This window comes from Oncorhynchus masou, chromosome 32, assembly GCF_036934945.1.
Source record: "Oncorhynchus masou masou isolate Uvic2021 chromosome 32, UVic_Omas_1.1, whole genome shotgun sequence".
Lineage (NCBI taxonomy): Eukaryota > Metazoa > Chordata > Actinopteri > Salmoniformes > Salmonidae > Oncorhynchus > Oncorhynchus masou.
In genome coordinates this window covers 4,860,481-4,876,575 of record NC_088243.1, presented here as the reverse complement: position 1 = coordinate 4,876,575, position 16,095 = coordinate 4,860,481, and the positions used below count along the sequence as shown (strand labels likewise).

At 45.6% G+C, this 16,095-nt stretch overlaps 1 protein-coding gene across 1 annotated transcript in view; it reads left to right on the top strand.

The window, feature by feature from the left end:
* Nucleotides 1–16,095, top strand: part of LOC135525491 (ninein-like) — a 56,247-nt gene that overhangs the window by 7,787 nt on the left and 32,365 nt on the right. The window contains exons 2-6 of the mRNA XM_064953163.1: nucleotides 7,273–7,482; nucleotides 10,770–10,872; nucleotides 13,133–13,299; nucleotides 15,253–15,298; nucleotides 15,516–15,691. Of these exons, the coding sequence (XP_064809235.1) occupies nucleotides 7,294–7,482; nucleotides 10,770–10,872; nucleotides 13,133–13,299; nucleotides 15,253–15,298; nucleotides 15,516–15,691 (681 nt within the window). The 5' untranslated portion in view covers nucleotides 7,273–7,293. The remainder of the gene's footprint in view (nucleotides 1–7,272; nucleotides 7,483–10,769; nucleotides 10,873–13,132; nucleotides 13,300–15,252; nucleotides 15,299–15,515; nucleotides 15,692–16,095) is intronic.

The window sequence follows — 16,095 nt, the reverse complement described above, 5'->3', positions numbered from 1 at the left end:
GAAGTAGACCTATAGTCTACCTGGCCTGATTATGCATAGAAGTAGGCCTATAGGCTACCTGGCCTGATTATGCATAGAAGTAGACCTATAGTCTACCGGTCCTTCGTGCAAATGTAGTTCCATTAATGTGCCTGTTTGGGGGTCTGATAATATTTCTAATTGGCTTAACGCACCGCCACTAATGACCTGTGGAGCTTCTCAATGTAATGTTTTCTTCACCGTTTTTACATCTATTGAGAATTACAATAGTTCCTCAATGTATTTGAAAAATCTTTCCAGCTCTCTCTTTCGATAACCACTCGGCGTGAAAGGGGAACAAATGTCATGCTCTGATCCACTGGAAACGTCATAAAATAGGCTTCTTATCAGTGCTTGACTTGGATTGAAATAGCTTCCGGGACTCAATTTGGGTGCTGTTTATATGTAGGTGCAGGAGCTCCATAATATTTGAGCTAATATTCTATAAGCGGAACAGGAACTCAAGCAGAAGAAACTTTGCGGTGCCGGTTTGCGGTGCCGGTACTCAGCCCCGGTGAGCTGCTGCCCAAGTCAAGCACTTGCTCAAATAACCTACAGCTGTGTCTGTCCCGAGCTCACTGGCATGGGAAACTCCGAGGGCACGGAATATTTGATACAATGTTGCAAGTTCGCTAGCACCAGCTTCAGGCCTGAACTAAATTTAATAGTTGATAGTGTTTCAAGTTCGTTGCAGACAAGCGATGTATAGCCAATGTGATTTTTAGGATATTTTATTTTTATCAGGATATTTTATACCTGCAGGCTGCAATGTTTTTATTTGTTGGCTTTATGTAGGCTATTTTTTACATAGATGGCAATCGAAGTTACCTTTCTTAGGTTTGTCATTTTAATTTAGATTTTGATAGAATTTTGATTAACCACATGGCAATGATTTCAGATATGAAGACGTTAATTATATGAAACTGTGCATACGAAAACGATAACTGTCATGCAGGGTGGTAGAACTAGTAAGATGAAATTAGCATTCCACAATAGAAAGGTTATCAGCTTCTCTTGTGGTCTATTACCGGAAACTTCAGGAGAGTAATGACAGAATCTGCAAAAGCCAGCAGGAGCAGGAGGAGAATTAGGTTATCTAGATCTCTGGCACCCTCTTGAGGCATCAAACATTAAGCTTAAAGCATCAGACAATCTCAATACATAAAGTTGTTTTTATTAAAACAGGTGCCTATATATGGAAAAACACATTTAACAAATTTTGAGGAATCGATTTGGTTGATGGAACAGGCGACTTTTGGTCAGACAGCCCTAGTCTGAAGTCGTGTCTGAGTCGTTGAACTGCGACTCGTTTTGCCTTTGATTGCTTTACGGAGGTCATAGCTTGTCTGCTTGTACATGTCCATGTTCCTAGTCACCCTGGTTAAATGCTGTGGTTTGCACTTTCAGTTTTTCGCGAATATCGGCATCTACCCACGTTTTTTATGTTGGTTTTCATGAGTTCTAATCGTCATAGTAGTAACAACATCCTCAGATAAACCAGTCAGTGTATACGTCAAAACTATTCTCGGAACCTTTCCCAGTCTGCTTGATCAAAACAGACCTGAAGCACAGATTCTGAAAGGTCAGACCAATGTTGAACAGTACTTACAACGGGTGATTCCTGTTTCAGCTTGAGGGCTTTGTAGCCCTCCCTGCAAGGGAGATTAACCTCTTGTCTTATGATTTCCTCTGCTCCAGTCTGCTCTGCCTTGGTCCTGATTCTGGCAATCTACAGTCACAATGACCCCCTGCAGGGATCCAACAAGGACCTTATTGAGCTACAAGTCTATTTTACTGACCTCTTGGTGCCTACTAGAAAAATCTAAAGACAGTAGTTGTTGAGGTTGTAAAGGAGTCCATTGAGAAGGAAAGTGTCAAGTCTGGGTCCGTATCCACAAAGTGTCAGAGTAGAAGTGCTGATCTAGGATCAGTTTAGCCTTTTAGATCATAATGAATGAGGTTATATGGACAGATCCTAGATCAGAATGAATGAGGGTATATGGACAGATTCTAGATCAAAATGAATGAATGGGGGTATATGGACAGATTCTAGATCAGAATGAATGGGGGTATATGGACAGATTCTAGATCAGAATGAATGGGGGTATATGGACAGATCCTAGATCAGAATGAATGGGGGTATATGGACAGATCCTAGATCAGAATGAATGGGGGTATATGGACAGATCCTAGATCAGAATGAATGGGGGTATATGGACAGATTCTAGATCAGAATGAATGGGGGTATATGGACAGATCCTAGATCAGCACTCTTACTCTGGGACACTTCGTGGATACAGGCCCCTGGTCTTTGTCTTGTGTTTTTACTGTGATGTTATGGGGGTAGCTGGGGTATGGGATTAATGAGCGGTCTTCTGACCGTAATGCTAATCTAAGGCTGACAGCATGGTTCACTTGAATGAGATTCGCTACTGAGACTTGCACAAGCTGAATACTGACTATGGGTTTGGACAGCCCATTGTCTTGATTTGAATGGGTGGGTTGCCCCGGTCTAGGAGGAGGGGACACCTGGCTAATGCAGACTTTATATGAAGTACCATAATGTCGTCACTATGACAACGAGCAGCTGGTTATGGTGGGAGTCTATCTACACCGTGTGTGTGATGCTTTCCTTCCTTTGTCTGACATGATTGAAATGGACTTGGTCAGATTTTTGTGACATTAGTCAATTATCTGTATTGTTATAGAGACATCTGTTAAAAATCAGATTCATTTTTGATTTTATTATTGTATAACTTGACTTCATTTAAAGCTGTCTGAGCATAATCCTAATACAGATGAAATAACATGTTTTTTTTAAATAAAGTTTTAAAATTTGTATACTATGCCCTATGGGCCCTGGTCAAAAGTAGTGCTTCAGAAATGGCACCTTGACCAGTACTTTTGACCCACGGTGTTTTCAGAAAGTATTCATAGCCCTTGATTTATTCCACATTTTTGTTGTTAGAGCCTTAATTAAAAAATTGATGGAACAGATTTAGTTTAATTTTTTTTCCTCACCCATCTACACACAATATTCTATAATGACAGTGAAACATGTATTGACAATGAAATACTTTTGTAGAAGCACCTTTTGGCAGCGATTACAAGCAGAGTCTTTCTGGGTAAATCCCCAAGCGCTTTCCACACCTGGATTGTGCAACATTTGCCTATTTTTATTCTTTAAAAATGTCTAGCTCTGTCAAATTGGTTATTCATCATTGCTAGACAACCATTGTCAGGTCTTACCATAGTTTTGCCTTAGATTTTCAAGTAGATTTATCTCAGCCACTCAGGACGGTTCACTGTCTTGGTAAGCAACCAGTGCAGATTTGGCCTTGTGTTGTAGGTTATTGTCCTGCTGAAAGGTGAATACATCTCCCAGTGTCTGGTGTAAAGCAGATTGAACCAGGTTTTCCACTAGGACTTTGCCTGTGCTTAGCTCCATTCTGTTAATTTTTTTATCCTGAAAAACTCCCCTGTACTTAACAATTACTAGCATGCCCATAACATTATGCAGCCACCACTATACTTGAAAATATGGAGAGTGGTACTCAGCAATGTGTTGAATTGTATTTTCCCCGAACATAACACTTTATATTCAGGACAAAAGTGTAATCGCTTTTCCAATTGATTTTCAGTCTGACTTTAGTGCCTTGTTGCAAACAAGAAGCATCTTTAGGAATATTTGTTATTCTGTATGGGCTTCATTCTTTCCCCTCTGCCATTTAGGTTAGTATTGTGGAGTAACGTGTTGATCCATCCTCAGTTTTCTCCCATCACAGCCATTAAACTCTGTAACTGTTTTAAAGTCACCATTGGCCTCATGGTGAAACCCCTGAGTGGTTTCCTTCCTCTTCAGCAACTGAGTTAGGAAGGACGCCTGTATCTTTGTAGTGACTGGGTGTATTGATACATCATTCAAAGTGTAATTAATAACCATCATGCTCAAAGGGTTATTTAATGTCTGCTTTTTTAAATATACCAATAGGTGTCCTCCCTCAGCGAGGCATTGCCCCTCTGCAGGATCACTGACCATGTTTCTGTCGTTGGTCCAGTCAAACCCCCATCGAGCGTGGGCCGGTCTGCCATTGGTCCAGTCAAACCCCCATGGAGCGTGGGCCGGTCTGTCGTTGGTCCTGTCGAACCCCCATGGAGCGTGGGCCGGTCTGCTATTGTTCCTGTCGAACCCCCATCGAGCGTGGGCCGGTCTGCTATTGGTCCTGTCAAACCCCCATGGAGCGTGGGCCGGTCTGCTATTGGTCCTGTCAAACCCCATGGAGCGTGGGCCGGTCTGCCATTGGTCCTGTCGAACCCCATGGAGCGTGGGCCGGTCTGCCATTGGTCCTGTCGAACCCCATGGAGCGTGGGCCGGTCTCTGCCATTGGTCCTGTCGAACCCCATGGAGCGTGGGCCGGTCTGCCATTGGTCCTGTCGAACCCCATGGAGCGTGGGCCGGTCTGCTATTGGTCCTGTCAAACCCCATGGAGCGTGGGCCGGTCTGCCATTGGTCCTGTCGAACCCCATGGAGCGTGGGCCGGTCTCTGCCATTGGTCCTGTCGAACCCCATGGAGCGTGGGCCGGTCTGCCATTGGTCCTGTCGAACCCCATGGAGCGTGGGCCGGTCTGCTATTGGTCCTGTCGAACCCCATGGAGCGTGGGCCGGTCTGCCATTGGTCCTGTCGAACCCCATGGAGCGTGGGCCGGTCTGCCATTGGTCCTGTCGAACCCCATGGAGCGTGGGCCGGTCTCTGCCATTGGTCCTGTCAAACCCCCATGGAGCGTGGGCCGGTCTGCCATTGGTCCTGTCGAACTCCATGGAGCGTGGGCCGGTCTGCCATTGGTCCTGTCGAACCCCATGGAGCGTGGGCCGGTCTGCCATTGGTCCTGTCGAACCCCATGGAGCGTGGGCCGGTCTGCCATTGGTCCTGTCGAACCCCATGGAGCGTGGGCCGGTCTCTGCCATTGGTCCTGTCAAACCCCCATGGAGCGTGGGCCGGTCTGCCGTTGGTCCTGTCGAACCCCATCGAGTGTGGGCCAGTTTTTTTTCCTGGATACAAAAAGGGCCTTAGATGGTGGTCATGGCAGGTGGCCCCATATTGGCTGTGTAGAGAATGTATATTTTTAAGCCAATTTACTGCAATTCTACAATTTTCTCCGTGGAGCTGAGAGAATGTTGCTATTTTAAAGGACATTTCTATTCTTTTTTTTCCCCCCATGGCTAATGCTATGTTCTGCTAAATTCATTGTTTTTGGAATTACATTTTCCCTGACGAGCTTAGCTTTTTAATTTGGTGATTGTTCGTTCTCATAAATTAATTTTAAAAATACAGTGGAACACCTGCTCTTTCCACAAACTATCCAGCTGAACCCAGGTGAACCCCGGTGAAAGCTCTGATCCCTTATTGATGTCACTTGTTAAACCCACTTCAGACATTAGATGAAGGGAAGGAGACGGGTTCAATAATACTTTTAAAGCCTTGAGACAATTGAGTAGAGGGGCAAGACAAAGTATTGAAGTGCCTTTTAAACAGGGTATGGTGGTAGGGGCCAGGCGCACCGGTATTAGTGTGTTAAGAACTGCAACGCTGCTGGGTTTTTCCACGCCAACCATTTCCCGTTTGTATCAAGAATGGTCCACCCACCCAAAAACCATCCAGACAACTTGACACAACTGTGGGAAGCATTGGAGTCAACATGGACCAGCATCCCTGTGGAACGCTCTCGATACCTTGTAGAGTCCGTTCCCAGACTAATTGAGGCTGTTCTGAGGGCAAAACGGTGTGCAACTCAATATTAGGAAGGTGATCGTAATGGTTTGTACTAGAGGTCGACAGATTATGATTTTTCAACGACGATACCGATTAATCTGCCAATTTTTATTTATTTGTAATAATGATAATTACAACAATCATTAATATAATACATCAATAATCAATTTAGCCTCAAATAAATAATGAAACTTGTTGAAATAATGCAGAAACGAAGTGTTGGAGAAGAAAGTAAAAGTGCAATATGTGCTATGTAAGAAAGCTAACGTTTCAGTTCCTTGCTTAGAACATGAGAACATATGAACTCTGGTGGTTCCTTGTTAACATGAGTCTTCAAAATTCCCAGGTATAAAGTTTTTTAGGTTGTAGTTATTATAGAAATTATAGGACTATTTCCCTCTACCATTTGTATTTCACATACCTTTTGACTATTGGATGTTCTTATAGGCACTTTAGTATTGCAAGTGTAACAGTATAGCTTCTGTCCCTCTCCTCGCCCCTACCTGGGCTCGAACCAGGAGCACATCGACAACAGCCACCCTCAAAGCAGCGTTACCCATGCAGAGCAAGGGGAACAACCACTCCAAGTCTCAGAAAGAGGGACGTTTGAAATGCTATTAGCGCCACCCCACTAACTAGCTAGCCATTTCACATCGGTACACCAGCCTAATCTCGGGAGTTGATAGACTTGAAGTCAATGCTTGAAGCACAGCGAAGAGCTGCTGGCAAACGCAGTACAGTGCTGTTTGAATGAATGCTTACGAGCCTGCTGCTGCCTACCACCGCTCAGACTGCTCTATCAAATCATAGACATAATTATAACATAATAACACACAGAAATACGAGCCTTTGGTCATTAATATGGTCGAATCCAGAAACGATCATTTCGAAAACAAAACGTTTATTTCAGTGAAATACGGAACCGTTCAGTATTTTATCTAAGGGGTGGCATCAATAAGTCTAAATATTGCTGTTACATTGAAGGTTGTACAATGTTATGTCATAATTACGGAAAATTCTGGAGGCCCAAACTGTTGCATATTACCTGACTCTGCTTGCACAGAACGCAAGAGAAGTGACAGTTTCCCTAGTTAAAAGAAAATCATGTTAGCAGGCAATATTAACTAAATATGCAGGTTTAAAAAATATATACTTGTGTATTGAATAGGATGTAATATGGGTTGCAGCCCTGGTTTTGTCATCCAGTAAGGCTGATTGGATAACTTTCCTCTCAACCACATGATGACGCTGTGTAGTGGCAGTAGATCAACATCCTAGAAGCAGGTTCTGTTTGGACTTGGGGGGGGGGGTTCTGTTTGGACTTGGGGGAGGGGGATTCTGTTTTTAGTCCTGGTGGAGGGGGGGCTGCTGTTTGGAACAGCCCTGGTCGTCTGGAAATAAGATCAACGTAGTAGCAGTCTTTGTGTCCAGGGCAGGGTGCTGTTTGTTCTAACCCTGTCTCTATCTTTACCTGTCTGTCCAGGGCAGGGTGCTGTCCTATGGGATGGATGACGGCCAGCAGGATCAGTACGAGGAGCGTCTGAAGGAGGTCTTTGAGAGTTTTGACGCCAGTGGAGCTGGGTTGCTGTGCCCCGAGGAGCTATCCAGCCTGTGCCAGGCCCTGCACCTGGAGGATTCCACCCCAACACTGCTCCATGCCCTGCTGCAGAACCAGGACCCACTCACTGACAGGGTAAGCCCCGATACCTGGGCCTGTTCATTAGGCACCAAACTGAAGAAAACGGACTGAAACAAGGAGGTACTACCACGAAGTGTCCAATAAACACTATTGTGTTCACTCATGAACAGAACCTTCTCAGCCCTTAGTTAGTGTTTTACTGGTCAGCCCCCTGCACCAGCCACAGCTCAGGGTAATCTACCTGTTGGATGGAGAGTGAGGTAGACACAGTGTTTATTTTTTGACTCTGTAGAATCACAAGCCTAAAGTACATAAGGGGCATAAGAATTAGTTTTATTTATCTCTTGTTTTTAGTGGGGTACAGGCTCTATTCTGCCGTCAGAGAGCAGCTCTGACCTCCTTTATTCTGCCTCCAGCTCTCAGGTCTTTGTTCAGCCAGCCAGCCAGCCAGGTAGCCAGCCAGGTAGCCAGCCAGGTAGCCAGCCAGGGCCAGTCTTCTTGTGCTTTGTTAGCTGTCCTGTTTTAGAAATTAGACCCTGTCATTGACCTCCTCATCCCAGGTGTCTGTTGTCATGACAACCAGGCCAATCAACATTCTCAATTGAAGTGTGTCAGTTTTGAGAGGGTGCTTGATGAGGAAAATGGCCGTCTTGCTTTAAGGCTGAAGTAAGAAGGCCAAGATCTCATGCAGCTGTTTTTCATTTCTGGGTAACAATTAAATACTTTACTGCGATTTTTAGATTGTTTTCAATCTTAGCAAAGAGACATTTTTCAAACAATACATTTGCTAGCCTGTCTAGGATTTGGGATGGGGGAAAAATAGCTGTTATTGTCATATTATTCCAACATAGTATGGAAATGCATACAAAACACAGGGAAATCAAGTTTTTGATGACACTGGGCCTTTAAATCTAGATAAATGGCTTTTTAGTTATTATTATTATTATTTTATTTTTTTTATCGCATATTCTTCATGTCTGATCAAAATAAAACAAGCCTTCGTGATTATTCCTCCAATTATTTGAATGGTACTTTACTGCATGTACTGTATCGGCTCAACAACATCTGGCCTTCAAACCCAGAAGCGTGTATGCATCTGTGGGTGGATCCATCAAAATAAACCTGTGGGTGGATCCAGCCCCCCCGCCCAACAATAAAGGACCAGGGTATCCCCCCCGCCCAACAATAAAGGACCAGGGTATTCCCCCCCAACAATAAAGGACCAGGGTATCCCCCCCCCCCCCCCCACAATAAAGGACCAGGGTATCCCCCCCCCAACAATAAAGGACCAGGGTATCCCCCCAACAATAAAGGACTAGGGTATTCCCCCCCCCCCCAACAATAAAGGACCAGGGTATTCCCCCCCCCCCCTCCCAACAATAAAGGACCAGGGTATCCCCCCAACAATAAAGGACCAGGGTATCCCCCCAACAATAAAGGACTAGGGTATTCCCCCCCCAACAATAAAGGACCAGGGTATTCCCCCCCAACAATAAAGGACCAGGGTATTCCCCCCCCAACAATAAAGGACCAGGGTATTCCCCCCCCCCAACAATAAAGGACCAGGGTATTCCCCCCCCCCAACAATAAAGGACCAGGGTATTTCCCCCCCCCCCAACAATAAAGGACCAGGGTATTCCCCCCCCAACAATAAAGGACCAGGGTATTCCCCCCCCAACAATAAAGGACCAGGGTATTCCCCCCCCCCAACAATAAAGGACCAGGGTATTCCCCCCCCCCAACAATAAAGGACCAGGGTATTCCCCCCCCCAACAATAAAGGACCAGGGTATTCCCCCCCCAACAATAAAGGACCAGGGTATTCCCCCCAACAATAAAGGACCAGGGTATTCCCCCCCCAACAATAAAGGACCAGGGTATTCCCCCCCCAACAATAAAGGAAGGGTATTTCCCCCCCCCAACAATAAAGGACCAGGGTATTTCCCCCCCCCCCCCAACAATAAAGGACCAGGGTATTCCCCCCCCCCCAACAATAAAGGACCAGGGTATTCCCCCCCCCCCAACAATAAAGGACCAGGGTATTCCCCCCCCAACAATAAAGGACCAGGGTATTCCCCCCCCAACAATAAAGGACCAGGGTATTCCCCCCCCCCCAACAATAAAGGAAGGGTATTCCCCCCCCAACAATAAAGGACCAGGGTATCCCCCCCCAACAATAAAGGACCAGGGTATTCCCCCCCAACAATAAAGGACCAGGGTATTCCCCCCCCCAACAATAAAGGACCAGGGTATTCCCCCCCCAACAATAAAGGACCAGGGTATTCCCCCCCCCAACAATAAAGGACCAGGGTATTCCCCCCCCAACAATAAAGGACCAGGGTATTCCCCCCCCCCCCCCAACAATAAAGGACCAGGGTATTCCCCCCCCCCAACAATAAAGGACCAGGGTATTCCCCCCCCCAACAATAAAGGACCAGGGTATTCCCCCCCCAACAATAAAGGACCAGGGTATTCCCCCCCCCAACAATAAAGGACCAGGGTATTCCCCCCCCCAACAATAAAGGACCAGGGTATCCCCCCCAACAGTAAAGGACCAGGGTATTCCCCCCCAACATTAAAGGACCAGGGTATTCCCCCCCCCAACATTAAAGCCAGGAAGGGACCCCCCGGCCAGCAGTCACCCGCCCGGCAACGGAGCACAAAGAGAATCTCCATATCTATTGGCACAGGGCCAGCAGCTGCTGCTTCAGACATGTGTCCTCCCTAGTTCCGCCCCCCTCCCCCCCCATCCACTCCTCAAATCAAATGTATTTATATAGCCCGTCTTACATCAGCTGATAACTCCAAGTGCTGTACAGAAACCCAGCCAAAAACCCCAAACAGCAAGCAATGCAGGTGTAGAAGCACGGTGGCTAGGAAAAACTCCCAAGAAATGCCGAAACCTAGAGAGGAACCAGGCTATGTGGGGTGGCCAGTCCTCTTCTGGCTGTGCCAGGTGGAGATTATAACAGAACATGGCCAAGATGTTCAAATGTTCATAAATGACCAGCATGGTCGAATAATAATAATCACAGAACAGTTGAACAGCTCCCTCGAGACACGTCATCCAGGGTTCAATTCAATGTTAATAAATTAATGGTCTGGAAATTCCTATCTGAGTAAAGTTTCTATTTGTTGAGCATCCATCTTGTTGCCATTAGAGATTCATCTTACCTTCCTCTTATGTCACATGTTCACATAGTCGGTGTCCCGTTGACATCACGACTAAGTAATACTCAACCACTGAAGTGAACGTTTAGGATTTGACCCTTATGACATTGCTACTAGTAGTCCTTACATTCAGGAAGACCGTTTCATTGCGGATGTGTGTTTGTGTTTCAGGTTGATTTTGACCAGTTCAAGAATGCTTTAATTCTGGTGTTGTCAACGACGACAGCAGTAGCAACGTCCAGTCAGGAGACAACATGTGCACCGCCACAACCAGGTAAGGAAGGAGTGAAATGTGACCGACGTCAATGATCAACAGTACAGCTACCTCCTCCTTCTACTCATAAACCCCTTTACTGTTATTCACCTCCTCTCCAAAACACCCCCCCCCCCCTAATGTCTTAGCTAGATAAGCTACTACTTCGAGGACGCCGCCTCGTGTGGAGGCATTTCAAGCTGATTTGATTATTTCTGTAAAGAGTAGCAATGCAATGAACACTATTGACAATACTTGCCAGCTAGACGGGGGCGGCAGCGTAGCCTAGTGGTTAGAGCGTTGGACTAGTAACCGGAAGGTTGCAAGTTCAAACCCCCGAGCTGACAAGGTACAAATCTGTCATTCTGCCCCTGAACAAGGCAGTTAACCCACTGTTCCAAGGCCATCATTGAAAATAAGAATTTGTTCTTAACTGACTTGACTAGTTAAATAAAAGTAGACCCAACAAACTGGGGCACAATAACCAAATACAGTTGTATTTCTATACCATAACTAACCACGATGAGGGTTCAATGCCATACCAACTAGGACGGGCATCAGTAGTAGATCCAACATACTGAGGCGCAAAGCCAAATGCATCATGGGTCATAAACTACCAACTGACTGAGTAATTGGAATTGAGTAATTGGAAAACTTCCTTTGTGGTTGAATCTGTGTTTGAATTTCACTGCTTAATTGAGGGACTTTACAGATAATGTCAGTTAATCATGTTAAACACTATTTATTGCAACTTATTATTTGACTGGTTCAACAAAGGTTTACTCCTGAATGTATTTAGGCTTGAATAAGAACAAAGGGCTTGAATACTTATTGACTCAAGACATTTCAACTTTTCATTTTTAATAGTTTGTAAAATTGTAAAAAAAAAAATATGCTTCCACTTTTTGACATTTATGGGGTATTGTGACACCTTAAAACAATAACGTGGGGAAAAGTCAAGGGGTGTGACTACCTTCTGAAGGCACTGTATGTTATAAAGACCTGACTCAAGACATTTCAGCTTTGGAATTTTAATTCATTTGTAAAGAAACTCTGAAAACACAATTCCACTTTGACATTAGGGGGTGTGTGTGTGTAGGCCAGGGATACAAAATCTCAATTTAATCCATTTTAAATACAAGCTGTAACACAACATGTGGAAAAAGTCCAGGGGTGTGAATACTTTCTGAAGGCGGTGCCAAAGAGTTCGCCATCAGTCAGTCAGTCCTTGTCAACGTTTTGGACCAGGTATTCACTCTTCCTCTTTAAAAATATGACTGCGCTTCAAATTCCTGTCAATTGAGCTCGTGTTCGTTCTGGTGAGTCACCGTTGGCGTCTGAATGAAAGTGAACATTCACCTCGTGTTTCGTCAATATTAACTGATTTTTCCTGACAAACTATCAACGATAACGAGACGTCGTGGAAAAAAAAACAAATGACATAATTTTAGTTCGAATAATCTACATGAGACTAATGGACGTTCAATTTGACATGAAGCGCGTTTTTATTATTTTATCTCTTTTGTCCAATCATAAGCATGCATGCAGAATATTTAATCCTCATTGGCCGTTTTTTTTTTTTTTTTTTTTTTTTTTTTTAAACAGGTCTTTCTGTTGCGCTGCGGTTGGGTTGATCTGGCGCTCTCTCCCGCACACACAGCTCCTGGTCACTTCAATCACTCGTCTCTCTCTTTTTTTGAACTGATGCGCAGCCAGGACACTTAAATTGTTTCTAATTCCGGTTATTTTGTTACACACACTTCTGATGAGGAGAAAATCAGAGCTCAATTGTTTAAGCTGTAGGTTTTCTATCCTATATGGTTAATTAATGTTGCCTGCCATGGTATATAAGGGGATAGCAGGCCTAGTTGGGCAAGGCAATCTGAAGGAGCACATGATGAAGGTATAGGTTTTCTATCCTAAATGGTTAATTAATGTTGCCTGCCATTGTATATGAGGGGATAGCAGGCCTAGTTGGGCAAGGCAATCTGAAGGTGCACATGTTGAAAGTAAGGGGAAAAATGCTCTAAAATGACGGAAACAATTTGTCCAGTATTTTTGTCATCTGATAGTTTAGTTATTAACTGACTCAGATTAAAGTTTAAAACGAAGTATGAAATAGCTGCCAAAATTAACACTACTCAGTTTTCCATTCAGGATTATCATCCAACTGAGCGCAAATTATTTTATTATCGAATTAATTCTGGAGAAGTGACAATCGCTAGGTTTTTTTTTTTTTACATTTTATAATTTTGATTTTTATTAATCTTCTCCTTAACAGACTCACCAGTCCAAGCTAAGTTTGTGCGGGGTAGTAAACGCTATGGCCGGCGCTCTACACCAGAGTTCATCGAGACCATCGCAGACTTCTCAGAGGTGCTGAGCTCAGAGGCGACAGGGCAGCAGGAGCCAGAGAACCATGACTCCACCGTACCGAGGAAACGTGAGGTAAAAACTTGCCAATTGAGAATGACCGCTGATGTAAGACCTTTAGACAGGTCAACATTCACAAAGCCGCAGGGCCAGACAAATTACCAGGATGTGTGTACTGCGAGCATGCGCTGACCAATGAGCAAGTGTCTTCACTGACATTTTCAACCTCTCCCTGTCCGAGTATGTAATACCAATATGACCACCATAGTACCTGTGCCCAAGAACACTAAAGTACCCTGCCTAAATGACTTCTGACCCGTAGCTCTCACGTCTGTAGCCATGAAATGCTTTGAAAGGCTGGTCATGGTTCACATCAACACCATCATCCCAGAAACCCTTAGACCCACTCCAATTTGGAGTGGGTTGGTGCATACCGCACCAACAGCTCTGCATACCGCACCAACAGCTCTGCAGATGACACAATCTCTATTGCACTCCACACTGCCCTTTCCCACCTGGACAAGAGGAACACCTACATGAAAATGCTGTTCATTGGTTACAGCTCAGCGTTCAACACCATAGTGCCCACAAAGCTCATCACTAAGCTAAGGATCCTGGGACTAAGCCCCTCCCTCTGAAACTGGATCCTGGACTTGGCACCCCCAGGTGGTAAGGGGTAGGCAACAACACATCTACCATGCTGATCCTCAACAAGTGTGCGTAGTCCCCTCCTGTGTACTCCCTGTTCAGCAACTCATCTGCCACACTGATCCTCAACATTGGAGCTCCCCAGGGGTGCGTGCTTAGTCCCCTCCTGTACTCCCTGTTCACCCATGACTGTGTGGATAAACACAACTCCAACACCATCAAGTTTGCTGAAGACGCAACAGTTGTAGGCCTGATTACTGACAACAATGAGACGGGACACCAACCTCTCCCTCAATGTGATCAGGACAAAGGAGCTGATCGTGGACTACAGGAAAGGGAGGACCGAGCAAGCCCCATTTTCATCGATGGGGCTGTAGTGGCGCGGGTTGAGAGCTTCAAGTTGGTGTCCACAAACTATCATGGTCCAAACACACTAAGACATGAGTCATGAGGGGGAAGAGGTGTTGTCATGCCTTCAAGACTGAAAAGATTTGGCATGGGCCCTCAGATCCTCAAAAGTTCCATAGCTGCACCATCGAGGTGCAGCCCAGTACATCCCTGGGGCCAAGCTTCCTGCCACCCAGGACCTCTTTACCAAGTGACGTCAGAGGAAAGAAATTGCCGGTGTCCAGCCACCCTTAGTCATAGACTGTTCTCTCTGCTACCGCATCCTCCAGCCTGGTGCACCAGAGGACGGGTCAGGGGGCTCTGCCTGATTTGGGAGTTTTTTTGGGGGGGGGGTTCTGACAGAAGAACAATGAGTGATAGAATATAGAGTTGTAGAGACCCATCTGTTCTAAATTCCTTCACTGTGGTTCCCTCCCAGACAATAGACCCTTGTGTACTGGCCTGGGCTGCAGCACAATAGGAAACAGATCACTATACTCCGGTAACCTATCTGACACTTAGGACCAGACACTAATTATGAAACGAGGAAATTATTATTCTGTTTATCATGTGTATTATAGCAACCAATTTAAATGATTTTGCTTTAAAGTGTCCTGCTATTTATACAATTTAAGGTCTTAACTTTTTGATGTACAAATAGAATGAATGACTGAAAGGACCTGAAAGAGAGAGACAGTTGGAGAAGTGAGGGTTTGAATCAGCTCTGTCAACATGGATCGTTCTGTCTTTAATTCTCTGATATGATCACCATTTTTGGGCTCACCTTTGACCTTCAGAGAGGTCCGTGTCGTCACAATAGCTCTGTTGTCCTTTTTGTTGGACACACACACACCCTAACCCCACCCAGCTGCAACCCCCACCCATCTTGTCTCAACCTGACCTGCACATGAGAAAGTGGGTTGTCTTGTCTGCATGTTTTTAAGTTGTGTTGATTTTTCTGAGTTAATGAGTTACGTTATGTTACTTCCACAGCGCTGGAACGCTCATGAAAGCAGTACGGACGAGTACGAGGCAGATGGTGAGTAGAAATCTGTGATACTTATTATCTTCAATAGATACCCAGAAAGTCAGGTTTGGGGTCAATTGCAATTTCAAGTAAAATTGACCACAACACTGATCATAAGAGAGAGACTGATGACATTTTGTCAAGGACCTCTGTTTCTTACAGGAGTCAAGGTCTTAAGGCAAGTCTGACCTTAGTAAAACAATCTTAAAATATCTGTCTCTGTCTGTAGGCCAGCTGCACCTGTGGAACCCTGATGACCCCTCCACCCCGCGGGGCTCCACAGTGCCCCTGTCAGATCGCCTGGAGGAGAGGTTACGACAGGCCTGTGAGGAGCTGGCTATGCCCTGGGACGGATGTGCCAGCCACCATGAGCTACTGGCTCTCTGTGACCATCTGGGCCTGGCGGTGAGGATAGTGTGTCCAAAATGGCCCCCCATTTCTTATAGTGCATTACATGGGGAATTTAACACGTTTTGCTTTGGCGGTCTCAATTCACTCTCTAACCCTCCCTCTTGGCCCTAGACCCCTTCCTCCTAGACCCCTTCCTCCTAGACCCCTTCCTCCTAGACCCCTTCCTCCTAGACCCCTTCCTCCTAGACCCCTTCCTCCTAGACCCCTTCCTCCTAGACCCCTTCCTCTTGGCCCTCGACCCCTTCCTCCTCGACCCCTTCCTCCTCGACCCCTTCCTCCTCGACCCCTTCCTCCTCGACCCCTTCCTCCTCGATCCCTTCCTCTTGGCCCTAGACCCCTTCCTCCTAGACCCCTTCCTCCTAGACCCCTTCCTCCTAGACCCCTTCCTCCTCGACCCC